At 36.0% G+C, this 22,851-nt stretch overlaps 1 protein-coding gene across 1 annotated transcript in view; it reads right to left on the reverse strand.

Annotated features, from left to right (window-relative positions):
- LOC124789406 (proton-coupled folate transporter-like) overlaps positions 1–22,851 on the reverse strand; it is a 314,682-nt gene that overhangs the window by 86,455 nt on the left and 205,376 nt on the right. The window contains exons 5-7 of the mRNA XM_047256749.1: positions 21,424–21,610; positions 7,335–7,476; positions 4,964–5,065 (exon numbers count right to left, since the gene is read on the reverse strand). Of these exons, the coding sequence (XP_047112705.1) occupies positions 4,964–5,065; positions 7,335–7,476; positions 21,424–21,610 (431 nt within the window). The remainder of the gene's footprint in view (positions 1–4,963; positions 5,066–7,334; positions 7,477–21,423; positions 21,611–22,851) is intronic.

The following is a 22,851-nucleotide window of genomic DNA, read 5'->3' on the forward strand; positions in this document are numbered from 1 at the left end:
AAATGGGACATGCATATTGATTCCTTAGCATGTAAACTGTCGAAGAATGTGTTTGCTGTAAATATGATTAGCAAATATTGTAAGGACACGGGTGTACTAAAAACTGCTTATCATGCCCTATTCTCATCAAACTTAAACTATGCTGTAGAAATATGGGGTGCAACAACTCAAGCCAACCTAAGTACATTATTAATACTACAGAAAAAAGTTATCAGAATTATTTGTGGTGCCAAACCTCGAGAATCATGTCGGAACCTGTTCCCAAAATTAGGTGTGCTTACCATTATAGGTGTGTACATATTGAAAGTTATATTGCTTGTGGAAACAATTAATCCAAATTTCAACTGTGACCTGCACCAATATTATACACGGCAAAAGTTCAGATACCATGTAAATAGCCACAGAACAGCTTTATTTGAAAAAAATGCACTTCATGCTGGGCTGAAGCTAGCCAATGCCCTACCAAAAAGTCTCACAACCCTTCCTGCTAACAAATTAAAAGATCAGCTAAAAAGAATTCTAATTGAAAACCCTGTTTATTCCCTAGACAAGTATTATATCTGTATGAAATGTCTTTCATAAGTATGTCAAGCTCATATTTTTAAGTAACCTACAACTAATATAATGGTGATAAAAACAATATTTGTAATATCGTGATTGTATACTACCAGACGTAAAATCCATCAAAATGTAAAATTTATTAATACAAACAAATCTTTTAGTTTGTAATTTATAAACTGACATATTCAGAAGAATAATCTGTATGATGTCCTGAAACTGTATTATTTCTAGGGATTGTATTTGATTATTCGATGTTGAATAAATATTATTATTATTATTATTATTATTATTATTATTATTATTATTATTATTATTAAGACTGGTGTCTGGCTTCAAATGTTCAGAAACATAAAACTGTGCAATTCACAAAATACACAACTGTAGTATCCTTCGAATACAATATCACTTTGATTGGAATCAGTCCCCTGATACAAATTCCTGGATATAACAATATTTAGGACAACACAAGCTAACCTTGGGTAAAGCAGATGGCAGACTTTGGCTAAATGATAGGATACTGGGAAAAAGTAGTCAGTAGTCAGTATTCACAGGAGGCTGCTCACAACATGCTCTTGTAACCCATTTTTGAGCACTGCTGAAATATATGGGACACTGAATACTGAGATACTGAATGTATACAAAGAAGGGCAACACAAATGGTCACATGCTTGTTTGATGCACAGAAAACCATGATGGAAAAGATGAAAAACCTCAATTGGCAACACTTGAAGAAAAATGCAAACTATTCAGCTTACAAAGTTTCAAGAACCAGTATGAAGTGAGGAATCTAAAAATATGGTACAGCCTATGCCTGCAAAGGCATTTAAATAGTCATTCTTATCATGCTTCACATGAGAAGGTAACCTAATACTTGATACACTTCAAAGTGTTTTGCAATATGTGGATGTACACACAGATGTAGACGTAATTTTTTGGGTTATCAGATTGTGTGTTTCCTTCACATCTTAAGAAAACTCTGTGTCAGAAAAAGATCCAAGAAAATATATCTTTTCCTCCTGGACATTTACTATCATGTTACACATTATCACAGGTAGTGACAGGTATGTCCACTTCTTGCATTTAGAATTAGAAATGAAAAGCATGAAGGAACTCCAACTGACCATCAAATGAAGAGTTAAAAAGGGTCTCAAATGAATGGAAGATAACAGCAATAACATATGGCATGTTAGGACACTTTGCAACTGGCAAGGACGGAATTATCCTATTTGTTCTTATACCACTCCTTTTTTTCTATTTTAATGGTAATGCATATACTATGAGCACACAAAATCATCAAATTGTAACTCATGCAGTATTTCACTAAATTTTATTATTCACAGTACAATTTACAGTCTGCTAATGACAACAGTGTAAATAGTGCATGTGACAATATTTTATTGAAAGAAATATTCTTAATTTACTATACCTGTGAACCCTGTGCTCTTCAGAATACCACCCCACTAAAAGTAATTGTTTCAAAATTCACGTAGAAGATTTGGAAACACCTCAGTCTCCTCTCTCAAGCAAACGTGTTGCTATTTCTACAAAAAAACTTAATATTTCAGAACCTCTATGTATTCAAAATCTTCATTTCCCAGAATATTCCAATCACTGTAACTGTTTTCAAAGTTCGGTGTTATACTTTTGTATCCCTGAGTTTTCTCTTTTGAAAAATGTTTACTTTTGCTTAAATAAGCTGTTAGTTTATTAATTACTCCAACTAAAAAATTTCACTATCTAGAAAATTCTTGTAAAACTTTGGTAATCCTTGTACACATTAAAACTTTGCTCCCATAAAATTTGCATCTATTACTTATTCATTTCATAAGTATACACTTTTCAGTAAAACAAATTTACTCCATCACCTATTGTATCTTGTATCTTTCATTTCTCTATCTTTTATGTTAATATCCAAAATGTAATAGTCATGAATTTTATTGTTTTGTAATTTCTGTAATACGTATGTCTATAAATAGACATCATGCACGAAGTCTCAGGAAGTCAACAGCCAATAGTTAAGTGAAGATCTGTCACTGCTGTGTGATAATTTGAGCAAACCATTTGTAGGATGTGTAATTTATCAATCTGTGTTGCGCAATCTAGATCATAATAGTAACGAGCTGATCATCTGAACTGTTTGGAAATAATACTTAAGAGGAATTGGGGGGAGGGGGGGGGGGGGGGGGGGGGGTAAAAATCAGATGCATTAAGTCATTATTAACTTCAATATTGCAATTCGTAAGTCCAATACAATGACACTTCAGTGACTACAGCTATTATGAAACACATGGCTTTCAATTAAAATTTCTGCCCTGTATGGGAATGTATATAATGAGTGTATGAGTGCAGGCTGTATGCCATATGGTAGTTTGCGTCTGGTCATGAGTCATGCTCAGATAGCCTATTGGTAAGGCAACTGCTCGCAATAAGTGGGAAACCAGATTTGAGTCCTGCTCCAGCACAAATTGTTGTCATTCCCTTATACAACTGTTGGTTGTCCATATTTGCAACTGCAAATACATTTCATTGTTATTAACTTTTAGAATGGAAGTGCAGTTATTGAAAGAAGAATAGGCTGATAGATTTTAATTAGACTGAAGAGAGTCCAAACAGGTTGGTAATGTTAGTATCTTCCTTGTTGATTTCACAACTAGACAGCTAAGAATCTAACTTTGTATCTTTGGACATTAATGATTCTGGGGGGGGGGGGGGGGGGGGAATTCATGTTGGTAATCTAGTTTCTTTAGTACCTGTGAAGATTTTGCAAAGTAATGTTGGATTTCAAAATTCCAGTGGCACAATGGATTTGTTCTACATTCACCATTAACATTGCTTTCCAATCCACCACGTGGTTGTGTCAGAACCACATCTGTTTAACAAATTAAAAATAGGGGTAGAATGTTCTGATACTCACAGAATGAAACAGAAAATGTGAAAAGTCTCAATAAAAGAATATAACTACCTATGACAACAAAATAACAAATTTTATCTCATGTCACAAAAAGTTATTCACTGACTTCATACGTAAGGACGAAGAAACAATAAAGCGGCTCTCAATTAAACCAGAGCTGACGATCTTAATCTATTTTATCTATTTATTCTTGAAATTTGATAAACATTATTCTGCTTTATCATTTACTATTTTACATTATAACTAAATTTTTCTTGTCCAGCATATTGATTATCTTGCTACAGGTTCCAGAGTTACATTATTAATCCAGTAAAGCAAACTCCAATAGAAAATTATACAAATAATGTCTTGGGAAACTTATTAACTGGTTTTCTGCAAATGGTCTTGCTCTTAACTTCGAAAAAAGAAAAAACACAGTACATCCAATTTTCTGCTGCAAAGAGTACAGTTTCTTCAATAAATATAAGTTTCTGGGTGTACATATAGATGAGAATCTTAACTGGAAAATTCATATTTCAGATCTCATAAAGTGACTAGGTTCAGCAACTTCTGCAATCAGAATAATTGCCAATTTTGAGGAAATTAGTAACCTAACATACTTTGCAAATTTTCACTCTCTGATGTCATACGGAATAATATTTTGGGGTGCCTCAACACTTAGGCACTGCTTAAAAGAAAGTGTTAAGAATAATGTGTGGGGTTCATAGTCATACATCTAGTAGACATCTGTTTAAAAGGTTAGGAATTGTTACAACAGCCTCAAGTACATTTACTCAGTAAAGAAATTTGTTCTCGACAACATGGCCCAGATTAAAAACAACAGTGACCTTCATGATTATAATACCAAGGAAAGAAAGACTTACATTAGCCTCTATTTAACCTATCTTTGGCACAGAAAGGGATAAAATATGCTGCTGTAAAACTTTTTAATAAATCACCAGATGAAATAAAATGTTTGATAGATAGCAGTAATAGTTTCAAAAATAAATTGAAATCATATCTCCTTTATTCTATACCATACATGAGTTCTTGAATAGGAATAAATAAATCTATACTTGACACGTTCCACATAATAATGTTTACCATAAGATTGATCAATGGAACACATAACTAACTAACTAACTAAAAACTGTAGTATTGATTTTAAATAAAATGCTTCATCAGTTGCACTTTTATTTTTATTTTAACAACTGTGACCAGTTTCAGCGCGACATATGCCTGGCATCCTGGGACAAGTCATTATGTGTTCTCGCAGGACACCTGACGTAAAGCACTGTGTAATGCCTTTGGGAGCTGAAGCTGGTCATGGTTCTTAATTTAAAAAGAAAAGTGCAACTGGTGTTGACATTTCATTCAAAACAAATTCCTAAATTTCAAACAACAGTAATAATATGTGATAAAATAGTACTAAACACTAAACTCATAATGGTATTAGTAGTGGATATATTGATGCACAGCAAAACAATAAATAATTAGATGTAAGATACTTACAAATTGCTGACATGGAAAGAGCAGCTATGGATAGCCTCGTATAATCTTCAACAGTCCACCCAAACTTCTTGATTGTGTATAGGTACATAATGCCACCTTCTCCTGTAAAATAACAGTTCCAGTTGTGGTTGGGTACACTTATTGTACATAAGCATCCTCATGTAACAACTGATTGGTACATTTGTTTATATTGTAACTGGCAGGTGTGTAGTGACTGTACAGGCACTGTTCACTTTCCAGAAATGTCTGCTCATATTCTGAAAGCTGTAAACATGGTTCTCCATTACAGTAAAACTTGTGAAGATTGTTTTACAGACAGCAAGTATAATCTGCCAAGCAGCAGACTGAAAGCTGTCAAACTACCAACTGCATCTCAATCTTTGACCATTTCATTTTCTCAAGTGAAGTATAGTCTAAGGGAGTGCACGTTTTTGATTTAGGAAGACTGCCACAAACATCTCATTATGAAAACTTAAGAGTTAAGCTGATTGGAAGTTACAGATTTAGTACAGAAATTTGCTAATGCTTTCACAGGCCAGCAGATGGTATTTGTGTGATACAGATGGCTTTTAAAGCTTCCAGTCAACTGGATAATAAGAATATTATTGCATAAAGTAGACAACTAATACTAATCTGATGAGACAATCAGCAGAACATTCAACATTATTTATTCACAATTTTTGCTGTTCACTAATTATGTCGTAACAAGTTTGCATCTGTAGACACTGTTAATGTTACATTAAATAATGTCCAGAATAACCCAGGACACACCCACCAATCACATTTTTACTGTTATCTGTCTTGCCTACCCCGTCTTTCAGTTAGTAAGATCTACCAACATTTCATTCCTTTGTTTTAGGCCTACTTCTCAGTTTTTCCAGTAACATTTTAGTACTATCTTGCTTGTTTGGAGCATTCTTTCAGGTACTGCAACTTATTTCATCTCACCTTTCCCACTAGCTTATTTACTGCTACTTTAACCTTGTAGATCTGATCTATTTTTCTTAGTATCTGTCAATTCTATTAAAGTCCCAATCACTGAACTTACTGTCAGTGTTATTTCTATTTTTAAATTCTCTAACTCATGTATCCAATTAAGGGATATACCGTTCCACACTCCAACCTGAAGAATGCCAGATATGATTTCCTTGATACTATAATATCATCATCCTGTGAAGTCCCCAGCCGGATACAAAATGGGTGGACTACTTTATCTCAAGAATATTGTACCCAACGCAAAGCCGCTTTATTAAACAATGGAGAGGAGTTTTAGTTTCCTTTTTCTTTCAGCTATTCGCAATATTGACACAGCAAGGCCATGTTTGATGATGTTACATCATCCAGACTGTTGCTTCGGGATCTACTGAAAAATCTGCTACACTTGTTCAGGGACCGTACATTCGATCGGCTTCTCCACCAATACTCCTTTGATGTGATTGCACTTATTGGTTGAACTGTGAAACTATTGTCAAACTATAATTAATGTCCTATTTTCAATATATTTATGTCATTTACCATCTTATCAAAATAGTGACAGTTATAAGAAAGTTCGCTAACAATGTAATATGGACGTCACATCAGTCTCGGCCTACATGACAATTGTGATAAATGCCGATGAAACAGTCAGTTGTGAATAAAGATTAGTGATTATAAGCAGCTATTCTGGTGCATTGTTCTAATAATCATGGCATTATCAGAAATATAATCTGCTGCTGGCCCAAAGGTAGAAAAAATTGTGATTTAAACATTAACAAGTTGATACCATAACATATGTAATTGTAACCTTCAATTCCAACAATCAGAGCACAGATTTTCTACATTGTGAGCACCTTTCCTAACGTGTTCAGTCATGCACTGCATAACCTATTCAAGTGCATGTAGTTGTGCACAGAAGCTGGTTTAATTTTATAATTCAATGTATTGGTACTTTACCATCCCCTTTTTTCTGCTGTTTTAAACAGATCATCTGATGATGACTTACTAAGATTTTGATACTACAGATGATACTTATTTCTACAGCCTGATGCTGAAATGGGAAGAAAAAAAACTGTGTACAAGACGGTCACTGGGATCTTCCGGAGCAGCACATCTAAACTGTGGTATGGTGTATGAGCTAGGGCAAAGATTTTACATATGAATTCACTGAAAACAACCTTTAACTGCCCTCCCCCCCCCCCCCCCCCCCCTGCCAATCCCTGGTAATTATGATTCACTGAGTATCCACAGTGAGGTCAAAAAACATTAACCAAGATCCAGTGATTTTACATATCAGATGGTGTGAACTACAAGTATAATGCAAATACAGGCATATGGGTTTGCATTTATTCTATATTTAATATATCCATGATGGAAAAATGGAAGCTGTACCTACCTATTAGTGTTACAACATAGAATGACAGTGCTGTAGCTGCCAATAGTACAATGGCACGCCCATAGTTTGGTCGCCATTTGAAGCTCACCTTAAAAACTTCCACTACTGTCTCTTGAAGAAATACACATTTCACATTTGTATTCTGAAAATAAAGATAAGAATGATAAGGTAGCAGAAATATAAAATTTTACTAAATAAAACTGATTTATTTTAGCATTGTCAGACATGCATAAATTGTTTCCTTACCCGCTACCGACATATGTTAAATCAATGATTGCTCTCTTGTCAACAGGGACAGGGAACGCAATGACTACTCAAGCAATAAATTTCATGTTTCAGAAATATTCCATCCTTAGTCTTGTACCAAAAAGAAAGTCTGCTGCATGGAAAACTGATCATCAAATACTTATCCATACCTAAACAATCACTCATTTAAACATCCCAATACTCTAATGGATAAACAAATAATAATGCAATTGTCACAAAATCTCTTCTTAAGTGTTCTTTTCCAATTTGTGCTCTATTCTTATAAGAGTCCTTCATTGTAGGCATTTTATTTGAATCTGAATAATGTTAATTTGTTTTGTAGATATACGTGGAAAACAAACATTTGTTAAGGCTTCCTTACTTTTAATCTGTTTTTTCAGGCTTTAATACAATGATTCATCTCAAATAAACAAGTCTGAATTTCTGGTTAAGCTTTCATGTATGTTCATTTATTTTTGTCTACTTCGAAGCAGAGAAGAGTGGAAAGTGAGGACTATCCTCACTGACAACAAACGTCTGGGAACCATGGCAGAAGATGAAGAAGAGCACATCTACGAAAACATTCATGATAATGATGATGAGGAGTTGCTGGAGGAGGAAAATTTTGTTTTACTACCTGAAGAACATGAAGATTCCTATGAAGATGATGAATCCCAAGTATCTGACTCGGCACTGCAGGTAATTGTCCCCTCTCTAGACAATGGACCAAAGAAGTCCCTAAAACAACTGATATGCCTTTTGAAATAAATCTGAACTAACTGTTGGCATGACTCACCTAAATACTCCATTAGACTTCCTAAAACTATTCCCAGTTGATGAACTCCTTGACCGTATTGTGACACAAACAAATCTTTACACCCGATATTTAGGCAGAGTGGCCATACTTCCTAAATCATTGGTAAAAAATTGGAAGTCCCTGGAGGTAGAAGAATTCAGAATGTTTCTTGATTTACTTGGGAACCATCCCATTAAGCAGAATGAGTAACTATTGGAGCACTGACCTGCACTCTCTGGATTACCCGGCTTTCAATGAGCTATGGGCAGGGACAGATTTTTTTGGAAACTTGCAAGATTTGCATTTTGCAAAATATCCAGAACCCAATGAACCTACACCTTCTGACAGGCTGCACAAAATTCACCCCTGTTACATATTTTTCATAAGACAATGGACACCAAAATTTCACAACAGATGAATCCATGGTTCTGTGGAGCGGTAGACTCATGTTTTGACAATATGTAAAGACCAAGGCTCACAATTATGGAATTAAACTTTATAACTTTATATTTTTCCCAAGGGCATGGAGCTTTACTGTATGGTTAAATGATGGTGGCGACTTCTTGGGTAAAATATTCTGGAGGTAAAATAGTCCCCCATTTGGATCTCCGGGCAGGGACTACTCAGGATGACATTGTTATCAGGAGAAAGAAAACTGGCGTTCTACAGATCGGAGCATGGGAGTGTCAGATCCCTTAATCGAGCAGGTAGGTTAGAAAATTTAAAAAGGGAAATGGATAGGTTAAAGTTAGATATAGTAGGAATTAGTGAAGTTCGCTGGCAGGAGGAACAAGACTTTTGGTCAGGCGTATACAGGGTTATAAATACAAAATCAAATAGGGGTAATACAGGAGTCGGTTTAATAATGAATAAAAAAATAGGAGTGCGGGTAAGCTACTACAAACAGCATAGTGAACGCATTATTGTGGACAAGATAGACATGAAGCCCACACCTACTACAGTAGTACAAGTTTATACGCCAACTAGCTTTGCAGATGACGAAGAAATTGAAAAAATGTATGATGAAATAAAAGAAATTATTCAGATAGTGGAGGGAGACAAAAATTTAATAGTCATGGGAGACTGGAATTAGGTAATAGGAAAAGGGAGAGAAGGAAACATAGTAGGCGAATATGGATTGGGGCTAAGAAATGAAAGAGGAAGCAGCCTGGTAGAATTTTACACAGAGTACAACAATCATAGCTAACACTTGGTTCAAGAATCATGAAAGAAGGTTGTATACATGGAAGAAGCCTGGAGATACTAACAGGTTTCAGATAGATTATATAATGGTAAGACAGAGATTTAGGAACCAGGTGGACTCTGACCACAATCTATTGGTTATGAACTGTAGATTAAAACTGAAGAAACTGCAAAACGGTGGGAATTTAAGGAGATGGGACCTGGATAAACTGACTAAACCAGAGGTTGTATAAGGTTTCAGGGAGAGCATAAGGGAACAATTGACAGGAATAGGGGAAAGAAATAGAGTAGAAGAAGAATGGGTAGCTTTGAGGGATGAAGTAGTGAAGGCAGCAGAGGATCAAGTAGGTAAAAAGATGAGGGCTAGTAGAAATCCTTGGGTGACAGAAGAAATATTGAATTTAATTGATGAAAGGAGAAAATATAAAAATGCAGTAAATGAAGCAGGCAAAAAGGAATACAAACGTCTCAAAAATGAGATTGACAGGAAGTGCAAAATGGCTAAGCAGGGATGGCTAGAGGACAAATGTAAGGATGTAGAGGCTTATCTCTCTAGGGGTAAAATAGATACTGCCTACAAGAAAATTAAAGACACCTTTGGAGAAAAGAGAACCACTTGTATCAATATCAAGAGCTCAGATGGAAACCAGTTCTAAGCAAAGAAGGGAAAGCAGAAAGGTGGAAGGAGTATATAGAAGGTCTATACAAGGGCGATGTACTTGAGGGCAATATTATGTAAATGGCAGAGGATGTAGATGAAGATGAAATGGGAGATACGATACTACGTGAAAAGTTTGACAGAGCACTGAAAGACCTGAGTCGAAACAAGGCCCCGGGAGTAGACAACATTCCCTTAGAACTACTGACAGCCTTGGGAGAGCCAGTCATGACAAAACTCTACCATCTGGTGAGCAAGATGTATGAGACAGGCGAAATACCCTCAGACTTCAAGAAGAATATTATAATTCCAATCCCAAAGAAAGCAGGTGCTGACAGATGTGAAAATTACCGAACAATCAGTTTAATAAGTCAAGGCTGCAAAATACTAACGCGAATTCTTTACAGACGAATGGAAAAACTGGTAGAAGCCGACCTCAGGGAAGATCAGTTTGGATTCCGTAGAAATATTGAAACACGTGAGGCAATACTGACCCTAAGACTTATCTCAGAAGCTAGATTAAGGAAAGGCAAACCTACGTTTCTAGCATTTGTAGACTTAGAGAAAGCTTTTGACAATGTTGACTGGAATACTGTCTTTCAAATTCTGAAGGTGGCAGGGGTAAAATACAGGGAGTGAAAGGCTATTTACAATTTGTACAGAAACCAGATGGCAGTTATAAGAGTCGAGGGACATGAAAGGGAAGCAGTGGTTGGGAAGGGAGTGAGACAGGGTTGTAGCCTCTCCTCAACGTTATTCAATCTGTATATTGAGCAAGCAGTGAATGAAACAAAAGAAAAATTTGGAGTAGGTAATAAAACCCATGGAGAAGAAATAAAAACTTTTCTGAGGTTCGCCAATGACGTAATTCTGTCAGAGACAGCAAAGGACTTGGAAGAGCAGTTGAACGGAATGAATAGTGTCTTGAAAGGAGGATATAAAATAAACATCAACAAAAGCAAAACGAGGATAATGGAATGTAGTCGAATTAAGTCGGGTGATGCTAAGGGAATTAGATTAGGAAATGAGACACTTAAAGTAGTAGAGGAGTTTTCCTATTTGGGGAGCAAAATAACTGATGATAGTCGAAGTAGAGAGGATATAAAATGTAGACTGGCAATGGCAAGGAAAGCGTTTCTGAAGAAGAGAAATTTGTTAACATCGAGTATAGATGTAAGTGTCAGGAAGTCATTTCTGAAAGTATTTGTATGAAGCGTAGTCATGTATGGAAGTGAAACATGGATGATAACTTGTCTGGACAAGAAGAGAATAGAAGCTTTCAAAATGTGGTGCTACAGAAGAATGCTGAAGATCAGATGGGTAGATCATATAACTAATGAGGAGGTATTGAATAGGATTGGGGAGAAGAGAAGTTTGTGGCGCAACTTGACTAGAAGAAGGGATCGGTTGGTAGGACATGTTCTGGGGCATCAAGGGATCACCAATTTAGTATTGGAGGGAAGCATAGAGGGTAAAAATTATAGAGGGAGACCAAGAGATGAATACACCAAGCAGATTCAGAAGGATGTAGGTTGTAGTAGGTACTGGGAGATGAAGAAGCTTGCACAGGATAGAGTAGCATGGAGAGCTGCATCAAACCAGTCTCAGGACTGAAGACCACAACAACAACAACAACAACTTTATATGTTGAAAGAGTCATCTGTGTTAGTCCTGAGGGTTATTGTACATATAGGGATGCCACTGATCAAGAGGTTGGTGGAAGCAGACATGTTAGTTCAGCTGTTCATACATTACTGGATTGAAAATTGGGGTTGGACATTTATTATTTGTGGATAATTTCTGTAACAGTTTCAACCACGTCCAAGAACATTTTCAGAACACATATGTTTCAGGAATCCTCAGAAAGAACCATAGAGGTAATCCATTAGAAGTGATTACTTCAGAACCGAAAAAGAGGGAATAATGAAGAGGGAATTTGTGTACTCAAATGGAAAGACAAAGGAGACTGATGATCAGCTAAGAGTTTTCTGAGAAAATGGTTGATACCATGACACGTCAAGATGTTGTAATTCAGAAACCTGAGATGGTTCTAAAGTACAATGAATCAATAGGCAGTGTTGACCATTTCCATCAAATGATGGTGTATTAGCCAATTCAAAGAAAGAGCCTTAAATGAATGGAAAAACTCAGACTCCATTTTCTCCTTTTATGCCTATAAGATGTGTATACAATATATAACAAATACAGGCAAAACAAAAGGCTTTACATCTTTCATAATTCAGTAATAAAGTCCTTACTTCCCCCTGTTACACAGATGCCACAATGAGTTGACCTTTAGAAAGAACTGAGAGCAAAGGACTCTCTGATCATTTCCCCATAGAATTTGGGAAGGCTGAAGGGACAAATAGAAAAATTAGAAAGAGCTGCCAAGTTTATATAGAAAATAAGAAAAGGCAGGAAACATCCTATTAATTCCCTGTCTGCACAAATATGCCTGTTATACAAAACAACCTATTTTTCAGTATTATCATATAGATATGGCATTTTAATATTTTATGTGTGAGTTTTTCATAATGTAGGATATATATTTATTTACATTTGGTTATGACTCAATTAAATTATAATTTTTCAAACATGAACTGATTTTTTGGTAATCAAAATCCTAATTTCAACTCCTAAAAAACATATACATAGAAACTGCCTCAAGAGTACCTTTTAATTCAGAAATTTGTACATTTCAGTTGGACTACATATTTTCAATGAAACTTCAGACATACAGCCTTACTATGCACGCCTGCAACACAGGTCAAAAGCCCCTTCAATGATGGTGAGCAGGTGAGCACACTCTCAGTCACTGAGAAGGGGTCGGGGGATTACACCAGTATGCCCCCCATCACTGGCTAGGGACTGGAGGAGTGTGCCAGCTCGCTCCTCGCACTGAATAGGTTAAAAGTAATATTTTCTACAAACAATTTTGGATATAGCTAATTTGGTGACTCATGTCCCAAGAACTAAATTTGAAAAGAACACAAGATCTATTGTGTCTCTAAATGTTGATAGTTGTCTTATTTAGTACTTTCAACTGAGGTTCTTAACTTGTAAGCATATTTCAATAGTACATGCACAGTACATCTTTTTATGTTATTAACATGAATATGGATGTCACTTTTCGATTCAACGGTGTCATCAGTTGTTCAGTCTGAATTAGGAGCCAAAGTAAAAATTCATGATATTTTGAAAATTAGACATGAAAATGATATTATAATAAACCCTGTTCAGATGTCAAGTTGTTTCAATGAATTCTTCCTAAGTTTAGTAAGATCAGATGTGGATGTGACACTCTATCAAGGCATCACAAATTTGGAAAACAGCCAGAACACATCTTTTGCACAATTTGAAAAAAATCACCTAAAGGATGTGGAAAAGGAAATATTGTCTCTAAAAAATGTTTCAATGAATTCTTCCTAAGTTTAGTAAGATCAGATGTGGATGTGACACTCTATCAAGGCATCACAAATTTGGAAAACAGCCAGAACACATCTTTTGCACAATTTGAAAAAAATCACCTAAAGGATGTGGAAAAGGAAATATTGTCTCTAAAAAATGAAACCTCACATGGGTGGGATGAAATAACCACATATGTAATCAAGTGTGTGTACGATATTATTTCTCAACCACTGTCAATTATTATAAATCAAACTTTTGAACAGGGATGCTTTCCAAATGTATTGAAATATGCTGAGATCAAACCTCTATTTAAAAAAGGATTGACAGAACATATGGGGAATTACCGCCCTATCTCTCTTTTGCGGGTCTTCTCTAAAGTGTTTGAAAAGACTGCAGAAAAACAAATTAATTAATTTCTTATGCTCCACTTTATATGAGTGTAGAAGGGTCACAGAAATATTCTGTGATCTAATTAAAGCTTTCGATTCAGTGAACCATGCATTACTCCTCCACAAATATGTATGGAATCAGGGACACTGCTTTAAAATGGTTTAGCTCTTACCTCTCAGATAGAAAACAAAGAGTAATTTTAACTTCAAATGGAACCAATTATCCCTCAGACTGGAAAACAGTTCCCCAAGGAGTCCCACAAGATTCGATATTGGGTCCCTATCTGTTTCTTTTTTACGTAAATGACCTACCACTTGCTATTGATGTTCATTCAGTCTTATTTGCTGATGATACATCAGTTCTAATTGAAAATGAGGTATCTGAAAGTATTCCAGAAAAAGCCAAAAATAGTTTAGAAAAACTTGAATCTTGGTTCCATCAAACGGACTAAAACTAAATGTAACTAAAACCAAAATGATGCAATCCGAAGCTAAATCAGTAGAAAGGACTGAAATAAAGATAACGTGCAATGATAAGGATATCACAGAAGCAAACCACGTGAAGCTCTTAGGCCTAAATCTTGAAAAAAAATTTAAATTGGAAGGTACACATAGATTACTTAGCAAATAAACTGAAGAGCTTGGCATTTGCAATGTGTATTTTGTCAGGTGCCACCATCATGGATACCAGAAAGATAGTTTATCACTGCTATTTTGAGTCAGTTATTCGTAATGGGATAATCTTCTGGGGAAATTCAGCAAATGTCACTAGGCTCCTAGTATTACAAAAGAAAGTAATTAGAAACATGTGTGTTGCAAAAAAAAACAGGAATGCTGTCGACCACAGTTATAAAATTTAAAAATATTATCTATTCCTTCACTTTACATATATGAGGTGGTGGTGTTCTTATATAAATTACCAACATACACTAGACTCTTTCCATTTTGACCACAACTACAGCACTCACCACAGAGATAATTTCAAATTTCCAACACATCATTTAAAAGTTTATGCCCAAACCCCAGAGTATATGGGGTTAAAAATTTTCAATAAAATATAAGGCAGTAATATACTTAAGATGTAGCTTCATTCACTGAAAAGATTGCTCTTCACTCTTCTGGTGGAAAAGTGTTATTATTTTGTCAAAGAATTAATTGAGGACAGCTTCACCGTCTGAACACAGGGATTGTATTACATGTATTATTTTATGTACTTGTGTAGCTGGAACTTAGAAATGTAAAAATAATGTAAACTTTTGTATTTCTCTTAAAAAAGAGAAAACCTTGACATGTCTCCTATACATCAAATCAAATGATTTGAAAATTGTATGTAATGAGCCGAATAAATCACATATCACATAACAAATATCACACACATCACATGTATATGGTTCAGTGTTGCACCCACAGACTTTGACAAGGCTCTAATCATGGAGAGCACATCTTTTTGAACTTGAATTTTACACTCTCCTAAGGCAGAAAATGGTCCTTCCTTTTATTGACCAATATGTTCAGGATCAAGTATAGATGTAAATACCAACAATACTGCGTAGTTGTATTCTTCCAAGAGAATTACAATAGCCTTGTTGTGTAAAACTGAGTGCAGAATCAGGAAACCACCATGGCTTTTCTTTATCCATAGATTAATGGTAAACTACAGTTGACATTCTACGGAGCATGAAAAAGGGGAGAGGGAGGCGGAGGGGGGGGGGGGGGGGCTAAGAGGGAATTGGAGACAGTTCTATGTGTCATGCATACTGCAGCCACGTTTATGTGTTGGGAATCAGCAATGGAATCCACACACTGGGGAGACATCAGATCTCTTCTGCAGCCCAGAGAGGATTGAACAAGATAGCAACAGAAAAAAAATGGAGACTCTAATACGTCATGGTTCTGTAAAGGCTCATACACATCTTTACTACATATCAACATCTTAACTGCAGCCACACCAAGAAATCGGCATAATTTCATGTGAACAGCATGTCAACTAAGAAAAATCAAGCTATATAGAGATTGTTAAAGCTGCAGTATTTTTTTGTCTTGGTCAGCAATGTTAAATCTGCAGTTTAGTGGAGTCACAGTAAATGACTGCTTGAAATTTTATCAAATTCTGTAATGAAAAGATGTCTGTACCCAGATTCCAGGAGGGGGCAAGTGCCTACTATTGCCTGCACCCCCCTCCCCTCTCAGATACCTTTGTTTTCTGTTATAAGAACTACATGATTTGCAATATGCCTCAACTGGTGGCTGAAGCATATGCAATCTAAAATCAGAACCTTTGGACTTAATTTATTTTTCACGTATCTGTATGAGGACATAAATGTCACAATACTAACAATCAGTTACAATTGTTGATAATCTACTCACATGAACAATCCTAGGAATTCCTTCTACAACTACATTCATACTCTGCAAACCACTGTGAAGTACTTTTTATTGAACCAAGTATTAGGGTTTTTCTCTGTTCCATCTTTGTGTGGAGTGTAGAAAGGATGTCTGTGTAAATGCCTCTGTGTAAGCTGTAGTAATTCTATTCTTGTCTTCAAGGACAAATGAGCCTCACTGTCTCCATCAAAGATTGTGAAGGTGAAGGAGACAGGTGCGGCAACAGTGACAGTGAAACTGCAGATTTAACATAGTCAACTGAGATGAAAAATACTGCAACTTTAACAGTCACTATATTGCTTGACTTTTTTTTGGTTGAATTGGAGTGATGTAGTATATTACTCACTCAATACTGGTCTTTGAAAGTTTGTGAATAGGTTTTCATGAGACAGATGGCACCAATTCAATTGCTGTTTTTAACAAGTAATTCAAACTGAGCAATTATGCAACTTTACATGGAATTTCATGAGCTGCCTATGTATTGAGAAAGTTATAGCTGATTATTTTCTGCATTAAATTATATCTTCTAATTTCTGCAACTAGATTAGTGACTTTTAGGAACACAATAATGTTTTATCACAAACTACATTTTTCTGACATCTGTGAGCAAAAAATAACAATAATAAAATAGAGACTATCAATTTCATTATGCTTACATATGAATGTTTATTGCTCTGTCACCTTCAGTAATGATAAATTATACTGGGTAGAATGAATCTCCTCAAACCTGTGGAGTCTAGTATTCATACTATGCAGGAGTTTATCATCTTCTGCAGCATTTTTCATCAGTAACTGGTAAGGAATATTCAGTGGTAGCTGCTTGCAAAAGTGTGATCATGAGACACAACTTATATATTTTGAAGTTCCCCACATTCAACATTGTGTACTCAGATCTCTTCATGGGTGGGGCTGTTGAGGGGCAGTAGTACAACATGCAACAGAGCATAACATGCTCAATTTCAATGGCTGCTTTAGAAACCTGGCATCTTGATCCTTACCTACTCCATCAGTTTCTCTAAACTATACAGATGGGAGTAGCCCTTGCAACTGTCCTTCTCTCCTGTAATCATCCTGGGCTCAATCAGTCTCCAGTAACCCACTGTCCCTTCACCCTGCACACTCTGCCCAACAGTTTCCCCTTCCTCCATCCTATCATCCTATCACCCATTGTAATACATGTCCCTACGTCACCTTCAGTGTGCACTACTCCCCACCAACTTTGGCACCTGTGGGTCACATGCCTTTCCTGTGCACCTGCCACTCCTCCCTCCTGCATTTGTAGCCGGCAAAACAGCTGTCTCCCAATGAGCTGCTGGCCACCCACCCACAACCCTTCTTCCTGGCCCCTGCCTCTCTCACTCTCTCTCTACCCCTCCCACCCATGTTTTCTTGAGTGTGTCTGCCGACAACTCAACACTTCTGTTTTTCAGTAAGTGGTCTCCTTTACTCCTCAAGTGTTTAAATCAAGATTATGCCTCTTTCCAAGTGAATGATTGCACTGAGTGCTTTGCCCAAAGAAGTAGGGTCAATGTTTTCTGGTTATAGGGGGCTTCTGTGATGTTTTGATGTGCATTTCATACAGTGATGTGGGCTCACTCCTTCAGGTTCAGTGAACATGAACCATCTTTATTTTAATATTCTCAGTGAACAAGTGTTGCCCTTCTTGAAAAGTGTATTCTGAACACTTCCATCTTCCCTAACAACAATAGCCACATTCACAGGGCTGCATGCAACATGTCTGGTCTGACGAACACTCAGGCATTTTATCACACATGGAGTAGTTCAGTGCATCACTGGATCTTAATCACATATAGAATGTCTGAGACTATTTGGAACAGAGAGTGAAATGTAGCAATCAATTCAGGCCATTATCAAGGCTAGCTGCAATGTTACACAATATTAGTGTGTTTTCTCCACAGGGTGACAATTATTTTCTTTTTTTAATGTGCTTCAATACAAACAATGTGAATATTTAAATTGACTGCACATCTGTGGCTGGTATAATGACATGCTGAAACACTGCCAACCAATTCCAGTGATTATTTGTTCTCAGTTACAGCAAACGCTGCACATACCAATAAACAATCCAATAAAAATGAACTAGATTTATTTTGGCTGACATTGTTTATACCACCCATATACAGTTATTTCAAAAATCTAAATCTACATCTACATCTACTTTGCAAACAACTGTATGGTGCATGATGGAGGGTACCTCATACAACTACTACTCATTCCCTTTCTTGTTACATTAGATTAGATGAGCTTCAGTTTTCATTCCATATACCTAAAGTTGAGATGATTCCTGTGGGTGTGGAACATGTCAGAAAATATAACACAAAGAACATTGAACATCTGAATGTAATACTCACTTCTCTGATCATTTGTCAGGAGATATGTGAAATACGTTAATACATTTCAGTAAACTGGAACTGCTAATATTTGCAGAATTAATACACTGTCAGAATGAAACATAGTATGCACTTTTAACAAATTGATCATACACAAAATGCCTAATCATGACTGGTATGACCAAATGATGTCAAAAACTGAAATTTAAGACACATTTTACTTATGCTGCTCTCACAGCCCCTGTTAACATATTCATCTACAGAGGAGAAGGAGTTGCCAACCAAAAAGCACTTCCAACTCTGTTTAAATTTGCTTTATCTGAAATCGAGTTTTTACTGGCTGCTGGCAATTTATTGAAAATGTGTGTTCCTGAATACTGGACCCTTTTTGTACCAAGGTAAGTGATTCTAGGTCTCTATGTAGCTTGTTCTTATACTATGTACAGGGTGTTTATAAATGAATATTGGGGTTTTAATGCTTTATAATATTTATTATATTAAACTTACAGTTATAAATGATATGTCAAATGAAAGAGCAACTCAAACAGTTTTACCAAGAACCTTATAAATGTTCAATTTGAGTACCATTTGTCACACCGCACACATCAAGTCTATAGCCAAGTTCTTCCCAAATGTTGATAAGTGTGTCTACAGTGAATGTAGCAACAGATGCTCCAATCTGGTTTTTAATTAAGGATGGTCTGTTTTCTACTGATGTTCTTGAATTTACACCACAAATGAGTCCTATTAACATGCTTTTGCACTCTAAATACTTGTGCTCAATTTGATAAATTACTCCATAATATGATCCCATATGACATGATAGAATGAAAGTAAGCAAATGGAGCAAGAGAAGAACAACTGTCTATATTTCTCTGAACATGTCCTAATTTTTCTTACATTACCCTTGCAGTCCTTAAATGAAATGTAAACTGGTGGCAGCAGAATCATTCTGTGCCACCACTAAGAAGTTATAAATCCCACTATGCCATAAGATCTTGCTGTGACAGTGTTTTGGCAGAGTATTAGTATCTTAATTTCTTGTATTATGTGGTTTCCTTCTATTAACTGTTAGGGCAAGAAATAAACAATATTTGTTATACATTAAATAAAAAAGTATACCTAAAATGCTTAGAGGGTCAACTAGGTAACAAGCTAACATGGAGTCAACACATGGCTAATCAAATCATGAAGCTGAGTTTGGCATGTTTTGCATCTGAAAGTACCTCTCAATGTCTTAGTTGAAGACCAGAATACTAGTTTCTTTTGCATGCTTACACTTGTTGTTGCCCAATTGAATTGTCTTGTTGGGAATACAGCTAAAGGAAATAAAGTAGTCATTCACCAAAACTAAGCAATAAGAATACAGTATAATTCAAATAATCTCCTAACTTGCCAAAGCCTCCTCAAAGACCTAAGTATTATTACCCTCATTTCCAACTACATTTACTACTTAATGATGTTTGTTGCTAATAAAGAAGAATCCCGGAGAAGGATTATTAGAAAAATAAAGGGTGCAATAAAAACTGCACATGGTAGGAAAATAAGAAGTAATGAGGAGGTATACAAAAATATAGAGAAAATATCAGAAGTAGTGGCCAAACAAAGATTAACCAGTTTTGGACACCTCTACTGAATGGATGGACATAGACTAACAAAATAAATACTCCTATATTTCTGGAAGAAGAATTTGACAATAACATGGATTACAGAAGTAAGGAAAGATCTACAGAGAAACAGCATCAAAGAATCAGAAACAGCAGAAAGAAACTGTTTTAAAAATAAAATGGTGAATTTGGAGGGTTTTCAAAGCAGAAGAAATAAAAAGTCGGGAACAACATGGACAGAAGAAAGAAAGAGACTTCATGGGGAGAAAATGAGGGAATACTAGAAAGATAGGAAATAACAACAAAGGAAGAAATGGAACTGAAGTTGTTAATGTGATCCTAGTTGGTCAATACGATTGTAAAAAAAAATAATAAATAAATAAATAAAATAAAATAAATGTGATGTGCATAGTGATTTATACAACCATAATACAAGAAAGAAAAATAGTCAGTATAGGCTTTGCATCCGTGTCCAAAATTCAGACAAGGATTATGTATTCTTATGTGAAGGTCTTTAGCAAGTACTCTTCTAACATAAAGCAAAAGTTTGAGATCCATACATATTCATAAGAAAATTAATAACACATTATTAAGCACTCCTTCAACAAATTTTCAGATTAGATAGGCTCAAGAATAGAAGATTACTGTTAGCAGCTTGACAAATAGCAACATTCATTGTAAACAGGCCTCTTCTCTTATTGTACGTAGATAGTTATTGCTCTATGATAAACATTAATATGGATGTTTACACCAGCAATACAAGATCATGAGTCATTGTTTGCTGTATTTAAGGAAGCAAGGCCTTTTTTCAAATTTGGTGACATTCTTGTTAATTTCACTATTTTGAATTTGGTTTGAGTACACACAAACAGGGTACAGACATTTAATGAAAATTATTTAGTAATCCCCTTTATTATTGCTGCTTCTAAGAGTTAATGTATGTCCCAATTCATTCTTTGTCCCTCAAGGCTCTTCTTCATAATGTGATCCATAGAACAAGATGAATAAGTCAATCAACCTTTGACTCAAGGGCAAAAAAAAGTTACCTCTGACTGAGAATGTGGTGGAGTGATTGATTCTGGTAGCAGGAACAGTACGTAAAAGAAGCCCACCAAACACAGACCAGCTGCAGTTGTAAATATGCCAACAAATCCATAGGCTTTATACAATGGTGCACATACTGCATTGCCAGTGATTGCACTCAGACTCACAGATACTTCCACTAAACTGAGCCTAAAAATTAAACAAACAACTTTATAATAACTTAAAAAAATATTAAAATCACATACTTTATCCTACAATGTAATAATAATAATAACAATAATAACAGTTTTTAGGAGATCCCCATCCAGGCTTTGAAGGCCCAATGGATGTATATAATACTAATAATAAGAATCTAATAGAGGGAAACATTCCACATGGGAAAAATATATATAAAAAATAAAGATGCTTTAACTTACCAAACGATAAAGCACTGGTATGTTGATAGACACAATAAAAAACACAAACACACACACAAATATTCAAGCTTTCACAAGCCCTGGTTGCTTCATCAGGAAAGAGGGAAGGAGAGGGAAAGACGAAAGGATGTGGGTTTTAAGGGAGAGGGAAGAAGTCATGCCAATCCTGGGAGCAGAAAGACTTACCTTAAAGGGAAAAAAGGACTGGTATACACTCGCATGTAACTTACCAAATGAAAGCGTTGGTATGATGATAGGAGACAATAAAAAACACACAAACACACACACACATTTCAAGCTTTCACAACGCAAGGTTGCTTCATCAGGAAAGAGGGAAGGAGAGGTAAAGACAAAAGGATGTGGGTTTTAAGGGAGAGGGTAAGGAGTCATTCCAAACCCAGGAGTGGAAAGACTTACCTTAGGGGGAAAAAAGGACAGGTATACACTCGCACACATACAGCTGTATATGTGCGGATGGATATGTGTGTGTGTGTGTGTGTGTGTGTGTGTGTGTGTGTGTGTGTGTGTGTGAGAGTGTATACCTGTCCTTTTTTCCCCCTAAGGTAAGTCTTTCCACTCCCGGGACTGGAATGACTCCTTACCCTCTCCCTTAAAACCCACATCCTTTCGTCTTTCCTTCTCCTTCCCTCTTTTCTGATGAAGCAACCAGGGGTTGTGAAATCTTGAAATTTGTGTGTGTGTTTTTGTGTTTTTTATTGTCTCCTATCAACATACTAACGCTTTCGTTTGGTAAGTTACAGAATCTTTGTTTTTAGATAAATTTTTCCCACGTGGAATGTTAGATAAATTTTTCTCACGTGGAATGTTATTTCCCTCTATTACATATATATATCATGTTGTATCCTGGTACTAGTGTGCGATTTGTGTGCCAAGGGTCGTTTTGCCATGTGTTCATGCTTGAATTGGCCGCCAACTGTATCAGTGCAGGCCAGCCGCTAGAGACCACCTGTGTGAGGTGTGCACGCAGTGTGGTCTCTGCTACACTGCCTGTGG

The sequence above is a fragment of the Schistocerca piceifrons genome, chromosome 3 (assembly GCF_021461385.2).
Source record: "Schistocerca piceifrons isolate TAMUIC-IGC-003096 chromosome 3, iqSchPice1.1, whole genome shotgun sequence".
In the NCBI taxonomy this organism is placed as follows: domain Eukaryota; kingdom Metazoa; phylum Arthropoda; class Insecta; order Orthoptera; family Acrididae; genus Schistocerca; species Schistocerca piceifrons.